General features: G+C 44.2%; 1 protein-coding gene across 10 annotated transcripts in view; it reads left to right on the top strand.

Moving 5' to 3' along the window:
* TFAP2B (transcription factor AP-2 beta) overlaps positions 1–15710 on the top strand; it is a 29574-nt gene extending 13864 nt beyond the window's left edge. For 4 of the 10 annotated variants that reach the window (XM_059400275.1, XM_059400281.1, XM_059400280.1 and 1 more), the window contains 5 exons: positions 3770–3989; positions 5640–5758; positions 7983–8124; positions 11118–11377; positions 12409–15710. In XM_059400275.1, the coding sequence (XP_059256258.1) occupies positions 3770–3989; positions 5640–5758; positions 7983–8124; positions 11118–11377; positions 12409–12470 (803 nt within the window). In that variant the 3' untranslated portion in view covers positions 12471–15710. Of the gene's footprint in view, positions 1–3769; positions 3990–5639; positions 5759–7982; positions 8125–11117 lie in introns of all 10 variants that reach the window. The other 6 variants (XM_059400277.1, XM_059400279.1, XM_059400274.1 and 3 more) reach the window with 4 other exon arrangements.
* Positions 15711–16298: the final 588 nt, after the last annotated feature.

The following is a 16298-nucleotide window of genomic DNA, read 5'->3' as shown; positions in this document are numbered from 1 at the left end:
GAGGGATGTTAACGCTGGATGTTTGTAGTTCTTTATATTCTAGCTTTCTTTGTAAGAATCCTCTTATTTTTCTTTCCAGGAATTTGGTGCTCACATTTATAGATGTGCTATATATCCATGTTTTATTTGAAATAACATTTAGCCCTCAGGTAGATTAGAAACAATGCAAGTATAAAGGAAGGGGATGTTCTGCTGGTAAGAAGTAATTATTTCAAGCAATGTTCAACCTCTTGGTAGCTTCCTGGTGTAGCAGATATATTTAAGTCTGAGTATCTTTGGGGGGGGGGGACTTATCCTTGAATCTATTAAATGGGTTCATTTCTTCCCTTCCTCGACACCAGCAAATCAGCGCCATAGGAGGTCTGTTTGCAATCAAATACAAAGATATCAAGGCTCCAATTTCATACTTGTTTAAAGAATACAGATTAAGTGCTGGTCTATTAACCATTTGGCTCTCTGTAGTCCACTAATGAATAATACTTTCTCTAATCAGTCTTTCTTCTTCTCTCTTATATAAAATTCCAGTCACTGTAATGAAACATTGATCAGTTTTAAACCTTTCTTCTTCTCCCCAATATAATGCAAGGAAAAAAAAAAAAAGAGGGGAGCAAGTTTTGTGGATGTAACATCCAGGAGTTGGTCATAATATGCAATGGAGAACCAAACAGGGGGGAAAAAAAACCACCGGTTTTAATATATGCACAGAAAATTGTAAACATGTAAAGAACTGAAAGCTTCACGCTGAGTTTTGCTATGCTCCATTTCCTTACCATTTCCTGCTGTCGCTTTAAACCTATCTTAGTCATCTCTGGGTTCCCTGAGCAGGAACAGTGTGCTCATAATTACTAACAAATCAACCGGGCCCTGTTGCTTTCTGGGTTTATTGATAAGCTGGAGGAAAGCAGAAGGGAAAAGACAAAGAGAATAAAATATGGGGTTAATCAGCTGAGCTAAGCAGGTGTGAGAGTGGAAGGGAAGGTAGATAATAGTGCTAGGGATTTTAAGGAAAGTTAGGACAAGAAATGGGTAGGATCTATTCTACCTAGACCTAGTCTAGGGTCTAGGTTTAAGGCCAGAGTAGAAGAGGGTTAGAACCTGAAGATGAGAGGGTAGAGGGTAGGAACATGATTTATACTTAAATTAAGAAAATGGAAATATAACCTGAAGCATGTCTGCTCCAACACTTTGCCTCTTTGGGGGGAAAACAACAACAACAAAAGAAGACAGTGGTGTGCTGACAGAAGCTAACTGGATTTGTGATATTTAAGTGATAATGCATTTGTGAAAGGTACAGCCCACAGGAGGGAACAATATACATTCCCCATAGGAAATGGCTCTTGTCAGGTAAATCAGGCAATTAACAATAGTGAAATTAGAGGGCAGGTTATAAAGTGTCTCTAAAGGCCTGGTTCTTCAAGAGATTTGACAACTGGGACTCTCAGAAGCAGATAAATTACAAACCTAAGGAGATATTTGGTTGTTCAATATGGGAAATCAGAACTGAACTTACTATGTTCAGCTTAGCGAGGTTCTTTATTGTTAAAATATTCTTTCTAAAAAATATTTAATAGAATTAAATATTAAATATAAAAACATTGCTGAGTGTCGAAGGTAGATTTTTGTGCAATTTATTTCTATAGTTCTAACCATGTTAAAATTACAAAAGGCCATCATCTGTATTTTGGGGAAAAGTTTCTCCAAGATTATCTGATGTTAATTCCTGTGATCATAAATTATTTGCTTAGAGTTTTTGAATATGAATCTGAAAGATGAAAATTGAGAGTATTGCAAAGAATAAGACAGATCAAAACAGATGTAGATGTTGTGTAAGAGAATTAAATAACAGGGTGTTCCCACCCAAATCACTCGCTTTTAAATAACTTTAACTCCATATTTTATTCAAATTTAATTAATACTTGCTCTTGGACTTTTCATTGGCTCACTCTCAAATGGGAAACAGCTTCACTGATGAGAATATGATGAGGGGAATCAGAAAGAAGAAAGCACCCTCTGTAGCACCCCACCACCATCACAGCTGTGCAGAAGATCCACTCTGTTACCTAACATCATTCACCTGCCCTGAGACAAGGCTTTGGACTCTGTAGACAGATCCAGATTTACCAAAATGTGTACTAAGTAGTAGCAAAGGGGAATGTTCCAGGACCCCCATCCATTCTCCTAGGAAAATCCTTTTCCACAAAATGTTTCTAAAGGGCCAAATGCAATTCCTAATAAATAAGAAATTTGGGACCTACCTGGTTTTCAGCAGTCTCTAGACAATCATAGAGGTCTGATTGGCAGAATTTGAGTAAAGAGAATAAGCTGTCACAAAAATATTCAGAAATGTTGGTTATTCTGTTCTGTACAAGGGAGGTTGTACAATTTGTTTGATATATAGTATTCTAGGCTTGAGATGGTGGAAAGAGCTTATCTTTCCCCTACCAGGATTATAGGATGAGACATTGTGTTTATTAAAAAGAAGGAGTGGAAACGTTTTTCATGCCAGATGCATGTTCAACAAATACTGTTTGAAGATCTGGGAGCTTCACATCCCACTGGAAGTAGCTCAGGTGTATGGCAGGGCAAGTCAGGAAAAGTCACCTGCCCTGTGGCTTCTAGAACCTGCAGAAAGAAAATGGGCTTCAGCTGTGTAGAACTCTGACGGAGTAAGATGGCCAGCAAGAACTGGGACACTGACCATTCATTGTTCCTCATTCCCAGCCTTCTGGTTCTACTGAGCCCCGCCTCTTCCTGAGGTACAGATGACACTGAAACACAATTAAACAGACATACAGGCTGGAGAGACTGAATGAGCCTGGGTAGCAGTGGCAACCAGCTGTCAGCTCTTATTAACTTCTGCATAAAACATACCTTGAGTGCGGTTTATCAATTACTTGCCGAAATGAAACAACTGGGGCAAGGCAAGACCTCCGCTCACATGAATTAGAGTGATTGGTTGATTGATCAGGGCACCTGTTGTAAATCATAACTGCTCCAATCACCAGCCGGTGCTTTAGTTAATTTGTAAACAAAATTCATGTCACTGTGGAATTGCTTTCACTGGAGAGGAGCATTTGGGTTCACTTCTAAATGGATGTATTGTTAAGATGTAGGGAAGAATGAGATCCACTTTGGAGCAATGAGCATCTCCTTTGAGCCCAAGCGTAATGGTATTATTACGTGGCTGTTCTTGAGCACAGTGTCTCTGATAGGGCCCACTCTCCAGTGCTCTCCAGTGATGACCACATAAATGGGTCCAATAGGAAGGGAGGGAGGGGTTCCCATAAAGAACACCGATATTACCATTTTATATCACTTATAGTATAATCACTTTCAGACTTCAGCACCAAATGTGGTTATTAGCCTTAGGAGACCCTGGAGGAATCTGAGAGTCAGAAAGGTTCACTGAGATGTCTCAGGTCACAAGCTAGCACAGGATGGAATAGGATTCGCCGGGTTTCGCAGCGCAATCCAAACTCTAGGCCGTGAGTTTTCTTGATTTATATAGTGAGCGGGACTGTGGCAAGCGACACGCAGAGGTCTACACACATGGGGTAAGTTTCCAGAGGAGTGATGGCTTTTCCATTTGTTTGTACACAGTGCTCTGAACGCACGGCAGCCCCACTGGAACAAACACTTCCTCCTCCAGCTTTCCACTTGGCGCCTGTCCGGTGGCCTCGCCCCTGCGCACGCACCGACACATTCTATCAGCCGGTCACCAGGATCGAAACCCGGTCACCTTTATGGCATTTTTTTTCTCTCTTTCTAGTTCCGGTTCCTCCCAAATCTGTGACTTCTCTGATGATGAATAAAGATGGCTTCCTGGGAGGCATGTCCGTCAATACCGGCGAGGTCTTTTGCTCGGTCCCCGGCCGTCTGTCTCTGCTCAGTTCAACTTCAAAGTACAAAGTAACTGTGGGGGAAGTTCAGAGACGGCTTTCGCCCCCCGAATGCCTCAACGCGTCTCTCCTCGGCGGCGTCCTCAGAAGGTAAAACCCCCAAACCGGTTATTACGGGGTGAAGGGAGAGGGCTCTCCCGGAAACCAGCAGATAGCCGCACGCAGTTGCCTAGCAACCGGGCGTCCAGCGCGCGGCCCCGGCGCTGCGCGTGCGGAGAGCCACGGCCGCCACGTGCTGGGGGCCGCGCGCGCAGACGCCGCCGCCCTGGGACCCACGCGCCGCAAGCACGCGCCGCTCGCTCTCCCGCTGTTGTCGGTGCTGGGAACCTCCCTCTCTCCCTGCCCTGTGCCTGGCGCCGGGCTCTTTTTCTCCCCGGGACACTTGGAGGGCATTCTGTAGCCTGAGTGAGACTCAGAACCTACACACTTATCTAAAACAGACGTTTCATGGAGTAACCTGCTTTGTACCAGTAATATACTGTTTTGTTTTAAAATACGGTTGGCCGCCGACTAAATTGGTCACTGCCCACTGAGGCATTGTTCCCTGCAGTTTGAAAAATTCCATGCTAGATTTGCGACCTCCTGTCTTCAGTAAGACCACCACCAATAATAACAATGAAATAGGAATAGTTATTTCTTGGGGGCATTCAAGTGCTCCTTAATATGGGAAGAAGACACTCCATAGACTCCTTTGGGAAAATGCGGGAAGAGATGGCTTTTATCTTCAGATTTACAGCCTTTCCCCCGGAATTTCTGCCTGTGCCTGGTCGAAGGGCAATTTGGTAATGTCTCTAATATGAAGGTAACACTGTGGGAGATGAACTTTTCAAGTTAGCCTCTTTGGGGAGTTGAAAGTCCCTTTCTTTCCTGAAAGTGGCTGTGTGAAGAGTACCACGAGAGAGGTCAGAGTAACTGGTATTTTTCTTGTATTTTTGCCCAGCATTTAACACATAGAGGGAGAATTTGGGAAAGAAGTAAATGTGTGACTCATGGATTTTTCTCACTTTGAATCCTCTTGCTCTGCTCTCTTGAAGTGAGCCCTTTGAGCCCCAGAGTGTGGAAGTTTCTTTCAATCACCCCTGGGCATTGAGCATGTGTGTATAAAACTTGCTATGAGATTAAGTGAGATAATCAATATACAGTGCTTATCGCATAACTAAACTCCCTAAAGTGTTAGTTTAACACTTACTGCGATTATCATCATCGTGTTGGTTTCATGTTTCAGTCTTCCTTCCCCTTTTAACCCAAATCCATTTTATATTGACTCTTGACCCCTTCCTTCCTGGAAAACCCCACCTGTTTCAGCTAGTTAGTGCCTTCTCTCTGAACCACCCAGTTCTTTCCTTCTTTTCAGCAAGGTTGTGCTTGCCCAGTTTATGTTCACCTAACTGGCTCTATTACAAGGAAAAGAGCTTGTGTGTTGCCTATGCAACTTCTACCTTTTCTGGACCCACAACCTAAACCCTGATTATTCCCATCTGGTATCTTTTTTTTTTTTTTTTTTCTCACGAGATAAAAAAAGAAAAGAAAACAACTCATTTTTTTTTTTTTATGCTCTGTATTGCAGAAATTAAGCAAACCTCAGCAAACTATCAGCAAATAACCAAAAGGAAAGGGGGAAAATGTGCTAACCTCGAGTTAAAACCTCTTCAAGCTCCACTGGGCTTTAGATTGCTAAATCTAAACTTTGTTTCAGGAACACTCTGAGGTTAATCAGAATGTTAATTCTTGCAATTTCAGAGCCAAATCGAAAAATGGGGGGAGATCTTTGCGAGAAAGGCTAGAAAAAATCGGTTTGAATTTACCCGCGGGCAGGCGCAAAGCAGCAAATGTCACGTTACTGACCTCCCTGGTGGAAGGTAAGCAAGACGTGTGGCCATTTCACGAAGTGGCTGAGTTTAACTGTTGGCTGAAGGCTGACATTTTACACGTTTCATGATTAACTGGAAATCATTGCGATTGTTGTGCCCTTATGAGTTGGATGTCAAGCGGCTGCCTGAGAGAAGTTCAAAGGTCCTTTTACTTAGAGGGAGCTGGCAATTGCAGAGAGGCCAAGGGACATGTGTGAGGGTCCCTAAGCTCTGAAGAGTGCTCAGGTCCAGGCGCTAAAGCAGTGCAGGGGTCACCTCTGCCATCAGGTGCAGGATGCAGTGTGTGAAACCCCTCTGCATGAACTCTTGCAAGGTAACTCTGGAAGCAGCAATGCATTCTAGACCTCTCTCCTTCCCAGGTTCTACCTCTGAATCGTCAGTAGTAGAAAACACATTGTCAGTTTATCAAACTATTATTGCATTCATGACCCCTATGGTTATTTTCCATCTCATGCCACTCCCAGGGTCCTATCTCCTACTGATTACCTGGGACTTGTTATTGATGAAATTGGCTTAGTGAAGCCAATGAGGCCTAGGAAAAAAATGGGATCGAGGGTGGTGGTGAGGAAACAAGGAGGGAAATCACATAGGACCTACTGTGTAGATTCATTGATTGTGAATTAAAGGCCCATAATTATAACAAGCACATTCTAATTTGCTCATCATTTTGGGGTTGGGGATGATATTTATGGTATATAATAAATAGGATCTTCTACACAGTTGAGAACAAGAGGATCTGCAGTTAATTTGCAGGATGGGGAAGGGATAGGAAATACAGCCAGATGGTCCTAATGAAGGAAGTAGAATTTTCTCTAGAGTCTAACATGTTGGTCTTGTTTTTTTTTTTTTTTTTTTCTTTCTGTTTTTATGGATGTGATATTATGACACTCCTATGGGGAACTGATTTTCGGAGATCTTAGAACATGCAAGTAACAACCATAAAGTCATCACATTCATAGGCGTTGCACTTTGCCATCTTTAAGGCAAAATTGTCTGGCCCAAACTTACCCTCCAGGGGCAGCAGTCACCAAATTTCCTTATCACACTTATTAGCAGTTGACTCAGCCCCTGGCGGTGGGGTGGGGTGGGGTGGGAGGTCGTTTTTTTTGCCCTTCAGGGAATTACTAATATCACTGTCCTTATTTTGTAAAAGCAGTCAAGGTGATCTCTATCCAAGATGTGAATTTGGGTGGAGAAGGGACAAGACAGGAAAACTACTGAAATTCCAATATTCATTTGGCAGTTTTCAGTTTTATGGATTTGGATCATTGTAAGCATCATGCGTGAAGTCTTTTTTTTTTTTTTTTTGTTACTATAATGATGATGATTAAAAGTAAACCATGCCCCTTAAAAATATGGTAACTATAGGATAATTCAACATATCTCCTTTTCATGTTTGGTATCATCCCTTGAACACCTAAGGCTGTGCGTTAAAGGGTAATAATGCTTTATTTGAAAGGGACTTCCACATTAGCTGAGGAATCTTTCAGGTGTCCAGGTTTTCTGTAGCTGCTGTGTCATCTTGTGCAGTGGGAAGTCCTTAAGTAGGAAAACGATGACAGGACCCTCTAAGGAGAAACCTGAAACCTATCAGGGAACTGACAAAGAATGAATACTTCATTGCTGGACAGAAACACTTATTCCATATATGTTTTACATATGTTCTTTAATATATGTGGGCATGTAAACACAGGAATTATGGTTATATGTATATTAATTATTAACAAGAGGGGGGTTTTGTCCTAGTGCAGTTATAGGAAGATATGAAAGATAATACAAAACATAGGAATACCTTTAAATTTTATTTAAAGCAGGTGTAACAGGTGCTTTTAAAAGGAGGAGGAAAATCTGGCTCCAATATCCAGCCAACTGTCTAGATGCAATTGTAAGGTGACTCCTGAACATATCTGCCCATCTTTCCCTTAAGAGAAAGCATGGGGTGTAGGAAGCCCCAAGCTATTCCAGGGATGTCTAGCTAGGACTTGGCTGAAAAGATCATCAAGGAGAGGCTGATGGAGCAGCAGGAGCAAAGTTTCTTCCATCAACTTTATGGCCTGAGAGTCATTTTTATTTGGACTTCAGTCTCACCTTTGCTTTTGCCCCCAACAGCTGGTCTCTTTTGTAAATACCAGCAGTGGACCAGGAAGGATCTCTTGGCCTGGGATGATTAGGAAATAGGAACTGATTATTACCTCTGCTGCTGTCTTTTCAGGAGAAGCTGTTCACTTAGCTCGGGATTTTGGGTATATTTGTGAAACGGAGTTTCCTGCTAAAGCTGTTTCAGAGTATTTGAACCGGCAGCACACCGACCCCAGTGACCTGCATTCCCGAAAGAATATGCTGCTGGCTACCAAGTGAGTGTCCCAAACCCTGAGCCCTCCCATCCTGTTGCATCACATAATCAACTCCTGGGGCAGGGGGCCATGGCCGGGAGGAGGGGGGCAGTGCTTGGGAGGCAATGCAGCCCCCACTGGTGGAGCTGGGAAGCAGCTTAGTGGTAGAAGTAGCTTTTGCAGCCTGTGGATTGCTGGCAAGGAGCTCTCCGGGCTCCACCCTGCTGTCCTCTCTCTCCTCTCTCCTCCCTCTACCCCACCCAGCTTGATTATGGGCTATGGGTTTGTCTGGGTCTGCTCTATTACCAAGTTTTGGGGGGAGAATGGCTTTATTAATATGAATCCAGGCTTTTTACAGTTCTCCCCAACCCTGGGGAGACCAGGCAGACTTTCTCTGGGTTGGTCCTTGTTCGAGTTCTTCCCCGGATCCCTAGGTGCCCGTTTCTGCCAGGTTTCACCTCTCTCTGTTGTATGCATGCTCCGGGTGTCTTTATGTCACCCATGTGTACCCATCTCTACCCACAGCTCTAATTATTCTCTTTCCAACGTTGCTGTTTGGCATCTTCCACAGACGCAAAATTTACTACAACTCCAGAGGGGAAAACAGTAAATCTCTGGCTAAATTTAGGTCTAGAGCTCATTTGAACTTTTACAGTGGGTTTTCTATTTATTTGATTTACTCCTGTCTTTGGCTTCGGTGTCATATTGTTGGTGTTTTATGGCCGGCTCAGGCCTGCAGTGGGCGGCGCTGCGTGCACCCGCACGTTTCTCTCGAAGGCTCGGCCCAAACAGCAGCGCTCATTTATTTAGTGCTGGAGGACGCGGTTTGTTCCGTTGACAGCGTAATTTAAAGAAATATATGGAAGGCTGAAAAATCATTTGCTCAAATTTGTCCAGATGTTTTTGAGACGTGATTGGAATTTGATTGCCCCTTTCCGCAGGGTCAAAAAATATTAATGTCCCAGAACTTTAATTGCTTACAGACCCTGCTTTGGGCTTTGAAGATTTAGAATGTTTGACTCCAAGCATTTGTTCTCCCCAGTTCAGAATTTCCTTTTTGGCACTTTGGTAATGAGTACAAACTTAAGAAAGACTTCCTTAACCATCTCTTCCAACGATCAAAACTTGGCACCCATCCTCTTTTTTGGAAGGTTTCCTTCTGATGCACCAACTAGCAGTGTAATAGATCTATTGCCCTTCTGCCCCTTGCCTCTCTCTCTGATGGTCAGGGAACTGTTGGTGCTTCATAAAAGAGTAAATGTACTTTGGGGAAAAAATAAAACTAAAGTGTATAAATCAGGTAATAGGATTTCCCTAAGGAATGCTTGTAACTTCCCCCACCTCATCACCTCTTGAAATCCTGTAACTTCACTTAGAACACCAATTCTTAACCTGGGGTGAGTATCAGAATCATCTGGGGAGCTTTTCCAAGGTATTTATTTGTGGACCTAGCCCCAAGCTCCCTGAATTGGAATCAGGGGGCAGAGGCATGGATATGTGCATTTGAGCCCTGCAGGTGATTCCGAAGTACCCCTGGCTTAAGAGCTGCCCTATTTAGATAGATAGAACCCTTACCTATCTTTTCCTGGTTGTAAGGATGTAGGTGTGCATTTCAAGTTGAGAAACCAGTAGAGAGGTCGACAGAGGGTAGAGAGAGGGTGTCTGTTAGGATTCTCTACCCGCCAGTCTTAAAACCAAAACCCTTTCTCTTGCTGCAGGTGGGAGTGGGGGATGTATTCTCTGTCTCCTTCAGCCATTACTCTTCCTGGGAGTAATCTCCCTGGCAAAGGATGCCCCAGGGTCACTCATATGGGCCTGTAGTTACCTGCCTTGTTTACCTGTTGTCCAGGCTCCACATGTCCCCAAATGTCAGGCCATGAAGAGAGTGGAGGGGTTGGGACTGGAACTCTGTAGTTTTTCTTTCTCACCACCCCCCTGCCCCCCCCCCCACCACCACCAGTGGAAACAGACTGACAGGAGATGTCTGCCAGTCTGTGAAAGGCTATGGCCTTTAGGATGTCATTCCTCTGACTGGTAGCAGAGCCAAGCCATTGGACCTTCTGAGCTAAAACCCTCCTATATTAACCCTCTTGTCCACCTCCTATATTAAAAATTTCTCAAATAAACTCAATTCATACTTAGGCACGCAGGATTTCTAAGGCTGAAAGATTCCTCTAAATTGTAGTTGCCTTGAGGAACTAAAAACCTTCAACAAATAAATATCTACCTTCCCATGTCTTAACCATCTACTTGTAGATGGTTAAGGCTTTTTGTTTTCTTTTTTAAAACAATGTAGGGATCCTTTTATATTGACAACAATCCTGTTGTACAATGATTTTCAGTAGCCTGTGCTTAAAAGAAAGGGTGAAAAGGGGAAGAAGGGGGTAAACATATCTTCCTCCCCAAATACTACAGGTAAACAGATTTTTGCTTTATGGAATCAGCATTCTCTCCTGGAATAAACAGTTGCATGCCCTGGGCCATGCAAGTCTCCGGCAATCTGCTTCTGTGCCAGGGACAGGCTTGTGGCTCAGGGGCTTAAATCTTTCAGGGCTTTTTGAGTCTGATCACCAAGAGGTTAGCGAGGCAGAGGAGAGAAGGGGGAAGGGTTTTGGTTTTGTTTTTGTTTTTTTTACAAAACTGCCAGGTAAGAGCCAAAAATTACTGAATATTCAAAACCAAATGCTAAAGCCTAGCGAATTTCCCATGCAGACTTTAAGGGGTCCTGGAACGATGGGGGGAAAGATTGGATTTGAGGGGAAAAAAAAAGGCAAGGCTTTGGGATAGAAGGGGTGCATAACTTCCCCACCCCCGCTTTCCTTCTAGTCCCAGCTGCTCCAGAAGGGAGAGCGCTGGGAAGGGAAACAGAGCGGAATCGTCCACATTAGCCTCGCTCTCCGGCTCTATGGTGACCGGGAGCCTCTGGGCTTGTATGAGTGTCTCCTTTCTAATGCCAATGACAACGACACTGAGTGATTCCCGCCCCCCCCCCCATTCCTTTCCCTTCTTCGCAGGCAACTCTGTAAAGAATTTACGGATCTGCTGGCGCAGGACCGGACGCCAATCGGGAACAGCAGGCCTAGCCCCATCCTGGAGCCCGGGATCCAGAGCTGCCTCACGCACTTCAGCCTCATCACGCACGGCTTCGGCGCCCCGGCCATTTGCGCCGCACTCACGGCCCTGCAGAACTATCTCACCGAGGCGCTCAAAGGCATGGACAAGATGTTCTTGAACAACACCACCACTAACAGGCACACGTCTGGGGAAGGCCCAGGTAGTAAAACTGGCGACAAGGAGGAGAAACACAGGAAATGAAAAATTAAAAAAAAAAAAAAAGAAAGAAAGAAAAATGTTTTAAATACAAAAGGAAAACAAAAAATTTAACTTTAGCTTTAAAATGTTGGATTGGCTTGGAAGAATTATATTAGGTAGAATACACATACAATCAAATTTTTAAAAAAAGAGCTAAATAACTTAAAAAAAAACTGAGGCGTACAACGGAGCAACAATATCGGTTCTCAGTGTCTATTTCAAGATACACTTGGAGACAAACGTCTGGATTTTCCACTTCAGTTCTTTCAAGCTTAGTAATACTGATAATAAAAGAAAACCATGATTTTCCCCCTTTGGAAAATAAACATAAGACTAAACATGAGAAAACGCTAACTTATTGGAAGAAAATCGGAGAAACGTTGGTGTCAGTGCTTTGAGAGTTGGTTGACTGAGACGCACGAACTTTTTAATTTTTAATATTTTTTTAGGAAACTCGCAGTCCCCACCCTTTCACCTCACCTCACCCCTCTCCCAGCCACTCTTTTCTACGTTGCCCGCCCTCCCTCCCTCAAGCTGTCACAGGAATTTTCCGGGATGAAAATGAGTGTGGTTAGCCCCTTTGCCTTGTGTTTCAGTCCCCTTGGTACCCCGCCCCCACCCCACCCTGCGTTCTTAACTCACCGGCGCCCAGCTCCCGGGCTGTTGGCACCCTTGGGAGGGTGAGGGCGGGCGGGGAGGGAGGCCCGCGGTGGTGCCGGCGGGGCTCCAGCCAGCGGAGCAGAGGCTTCTGCGGCTGAGGAAAATCCAGATTAAGTTGATTCAGACTCATCATCAGTTCCTTTCAGAAATGTTACTAATTCCCAGCCTGGCCAGCATCTGCATACAGAGAATCTTGCATTTGTTTTATTTGTGTCATCTACCAATTTTAAGAACCATAGTAAAAAAAAAAAAAAGCACAATATGAATACGTTGATTAGTATGTAATTCCTTCGAAGGGGTATGTACCATTTCATTCTCTTCTGTTTTCCAAAGCTTTGCCCGCATGGTTTATGAGCTTCTTCAAAGAGGACTTGGGCTTCCTACACAATCTATAAGGTACAGAGAAAAAAAAATCCGATCCCTTTTTAATCAAAGCCTGTGTGTCAGAATTCTGCAGGTGCACTTCTTTAAAGAAGCTCAAAGGGAATAATTTAGAAAGTGGCCAATAAGAGATTGAAGTTGCTTTGAGTCTAGTTGCTAACAGATACCTCAACACGGAATTCCAGGGGAGGGGGAGTTGAAAAAATGAATTTTAGGGGAGAAGAGTAAGGGTTCTTGGAGCCCAATATTTTAGCAATATTGCCCTGCTTTTGAAATAGATTCCATTTCCTTGGGCTCTTTGGTGATTGCTATTCAAGCGCATAAAGAAGCAGCTTTTCCAGTGGTTGTGGGTAGGAGGGTGCTGCAAGCTTTCCTGTTTCAGCCACAATTGCTTTCTTTCAAGATGCTTTATGAATGAGACACTCCCCCCTCCCGGATGCGTACTTTTGGCATATAATGGCAAAATAATGAATGCAGAGTGAAAGGAGATGTATTTCAGCTTTGAATTTTGCCGTCTGTATACACTGAGACTATTCCCAGTGGATAAAGTTTCCTGCATTTAATGTCTCTCATTCTGGCAGCTCTACTCCTTTCTTGGGCTTCATCTGAGCATTATTATGAAATAAGATCTGGAACCTGTTGTCGCCACCCTCCCCAAAGCAGTGGGGAAATCCACCCTCAGTGGTCTCTAAACTTAGTGTTGATACATGCGCCTCTTTATACAAACTAGACCTTAGGATCTTTGCAACACCCCTGAAAGATAAAGATCCAGATGTCTGTTCTGCAGGATTTACACGTAGGAACCAGGAACCACGGGGACTCTCAGTTCTGCTGCCCCATGGGCTTTGGCTTTGGGGGGAGGTTGGAGGATTGGGGTTTAGGCACCTGCTGGGAGCTTTGCGCTGACACTTTTATGGGGGAGGGAGTTAGGGAGCTGGTTTCAGGTCACCAGGAAGGTCCAAGCAACAGTTTATGTCACATCCCAGCCCATCTACCGCTAGCTCCTTTGGGAACATCTGGGTGTGCAGGGCTCAGCCCAAGACGAGGTTAAATACAAAGGTTGGGAACTAAACCTTATGGAGAGTGTACACACTCCATTTCTCCCCAGCTCAGAAGCCTGCGCCTTTGTCGGAGGGCCTGACCGCTTGCATTGTATGTATTCTGATTGCACAAGGCCAGGAGAAACCACATTGAAAACCATCGTCTCCTTTCCTTGCAGGGCAACGCGCCCCACGCGTGTGACGTTCGAGAGACGCGATGGACGCGCCTTGCTCTTACTGTGCAGGTCCTGAGAGCGTGTGGGCCACTCGCGCCCAGTCGTGTTGAGGACATAGCATCAGCCGCTGCAGGGGCCTCGGGCCGCGCGGGCCCTTCTCGCACTAGGTCTCACCCTAAGGGCTAAGGCGAACGAGAAAGCCCCATTCTCCAGTAGGTAATGGGGTGGCGCCACGCGGGCTGCAGGCGGGGAGGGGTCTCTGCGCTGCCCGTGCCCTTTACCACCAGCGGCCACTCCGGGCGCCTGCTCCCGGAGGGCAAGTAGCCTAGAAATGTCCGGTGGAATCGGAAGCTTCCCCAGCCTTTGGCAGGGCGAAAACGCTCCCTCCTCACGTTCCTAAAGGTGGGTGATGGGGTACGAATTGCCCTATGTGGCTATGCAGGCTCTCTTCACCGTCCTTCGCCCTGATTCGAGCGTGCCTCCCGCGCCCCCGTTAAGTAGAGCCCCTTGCGCGTTTCCCCTGCCTACCCCCAACCCCGCGTGGAGAGAGCCCACTGCCTCCCCTCTCCCTCACTTCTCCTTCTCTGTACGACCCCCACCCCCTTTGCTTTCGTTAGCCAGGCCCGCTACGTTTATCTGATAATTGAGTTATTAAAAGATTTGGTTTCCTTGGGCCCATAAATCAATAAACAGTAGGATTAACGCAAGAGTTTGCCTTTTAAGTCAAGGGAAACGTTTAAAACAAGCCCTTTTGAGTTTTGTTTTCAAACCAAACAGGTGAGTTGCGGCTTTTCCTCCTCCCTGCACTCTGCAGACATTTTATCCGTGCCGCGTGCCCCGTCCCGAATGCGCACTCCCAAACGAAAAGAGCTAAAGATAGAAAAACGGAGTCAGGATGTGGCAACGCTGCCTTCACACTTTCCACTTTCCAAGTTCCCTTTGGAGGTTCCAAAGGTCTCCTGACCATTCTCTGTCCAACCCTGACTCCTCCTACAGGTATTATGGGCGTGGGGAGGGTGGGGAAGACGGAGCAGATCTCGGGGGAGAAGTTTCCACCATCAAAATGATCTTTTAATTTCTCCCCCAAACTGGGAAACTAACTTTCTCTCACCACTCCCAGCACAAAAATTATCTTGCATTTTTCTTTCCTTCTCTCTGGCTCCACATCCTTAGCTTTCTCCACACCCCCATAAAGAACCGAGGAGGCTTTCAAAGACCTGGCTGTTTTATTTTCTTTGGCCAAGGGAACCGCTTTCTCTCAAGCAATTATTTCATATCCTATGAAAACTTTGGAAAACCTGAAGTCCCGGACTTATCTACACACTGTTCCTCTGGTACAAAGCCTTACTTAAAAGGGCAACTCCTTCCTACTTAGAGTGTTTATAGAGAATTTGTCATCACATCTGATCTCCTGTATGCGTAATACATTATGTGGAAAGGAAATAATAACCTTAAACCATCTGATGTTGCCTCAAGAGCCCAAATAGTGTTTCCCCTCCTGTGCCAATATATGTTAAATTATCGGGGTTAAAAAGAGAAAGAAAAAAAGAAAGGAAAAGAAAGAAAGAAGAGTAAGAAGAGATATCAAAATATCAAAATTCATTTTTCTTTTCTTTCAAAAAGTGGAATGAACACTATTCTTTAAATGCCAAAATTGACGCCACTGTTGAGTTTGTCTCTAATCCACTAATATTGTTTTTGCCACACAATCGAGAAGTATCAATCTATTGACTCTTCTGAAGAAGAGTTCTGGAGGGTATCCATGTTAAGTTTGTATATATTTATTTATGCTTAATTTAATGGGAATGTGTAAATATGGCAAGTAGTTTGGGATTATTTATCTGTGAATCTATACCTCTGTGAATGGGTGGTTAAAAAAAAAAATGAGAAAAAAAAAAAAAAACAACGCTTGACCTTAGGTAGAATCCTATCTGAATTTTTCTGTTCTTTATAGACAAGCTGTTATGGTAATGGGTAGAAATTGGTTTATTGTCCAGTGTTGATCTGATTTACACAAATAAAAAGACTGTTGTGTTTTTGTTGTGTTTTCATCTTCAGTTTCTTGAATATGGACATTGTTTAATTCCACAGACAGAAAAAAAGTATAGCCAAGAATTTTTTTTCTTTTTGTCTTCTCTCCCCGAAACGCAGGCAATGTTTTCATTACAGCATAAACACAATAAATTTTGTTTCTTAGAAGAAAAGATACTTTTGTTTTCACTAGGAGGTGTTTTTTTTATTTTCTTAATTCCAAGTTGACACTCTTCTCTCCTATTTCTAACTAGATTTGTAATAAAAGCTCATGTTCACTGCATCTCTTGGTTTATTTTTGCCCTTTAAAAAATAAAAAAATGAGGTGTCAAATTCACTTTCCAGGTAACTAAAGGCTCTGTGTCTCAGTAACTAAAGGGCTCTGGGTCCAAGTCAAAGATGATGCTCCCCTCCCACTGCTAATAGGATTCCATTCTGGCATGGTATTCCTTCGAGGAAATGGTGCAGGAGATGCCCACAGGGCCAGGTATGGGCTCCTGCACCCTACACCTGGGGATCTGGAGGAGTTAACTGGCTTATTTCAGGATTGAAACCAACCCTGACCTCACCAGCTGTGCAAGGCCCTCCATAAACA

Source organism: Mustela nigripes, chromosome 5 (assembly GCF_022355385.1).
Source record: "Mustela nigripes isolate SB6536 chromosome 5, MUSNIG.SB6536, whole genome shotgun sequence".
Classification (NCBI taxonomy): Eukaryota; Metazoa; Chordata; class Mammalia; order Carnivora; family Mustelidae; genus Mustela; species Mustela nigripes.
The sequence above is the reverse complement of the archived record's forward strand: the minus strand, read 5'-3'. Positions and strand labels throughout refer to the sequence as shown.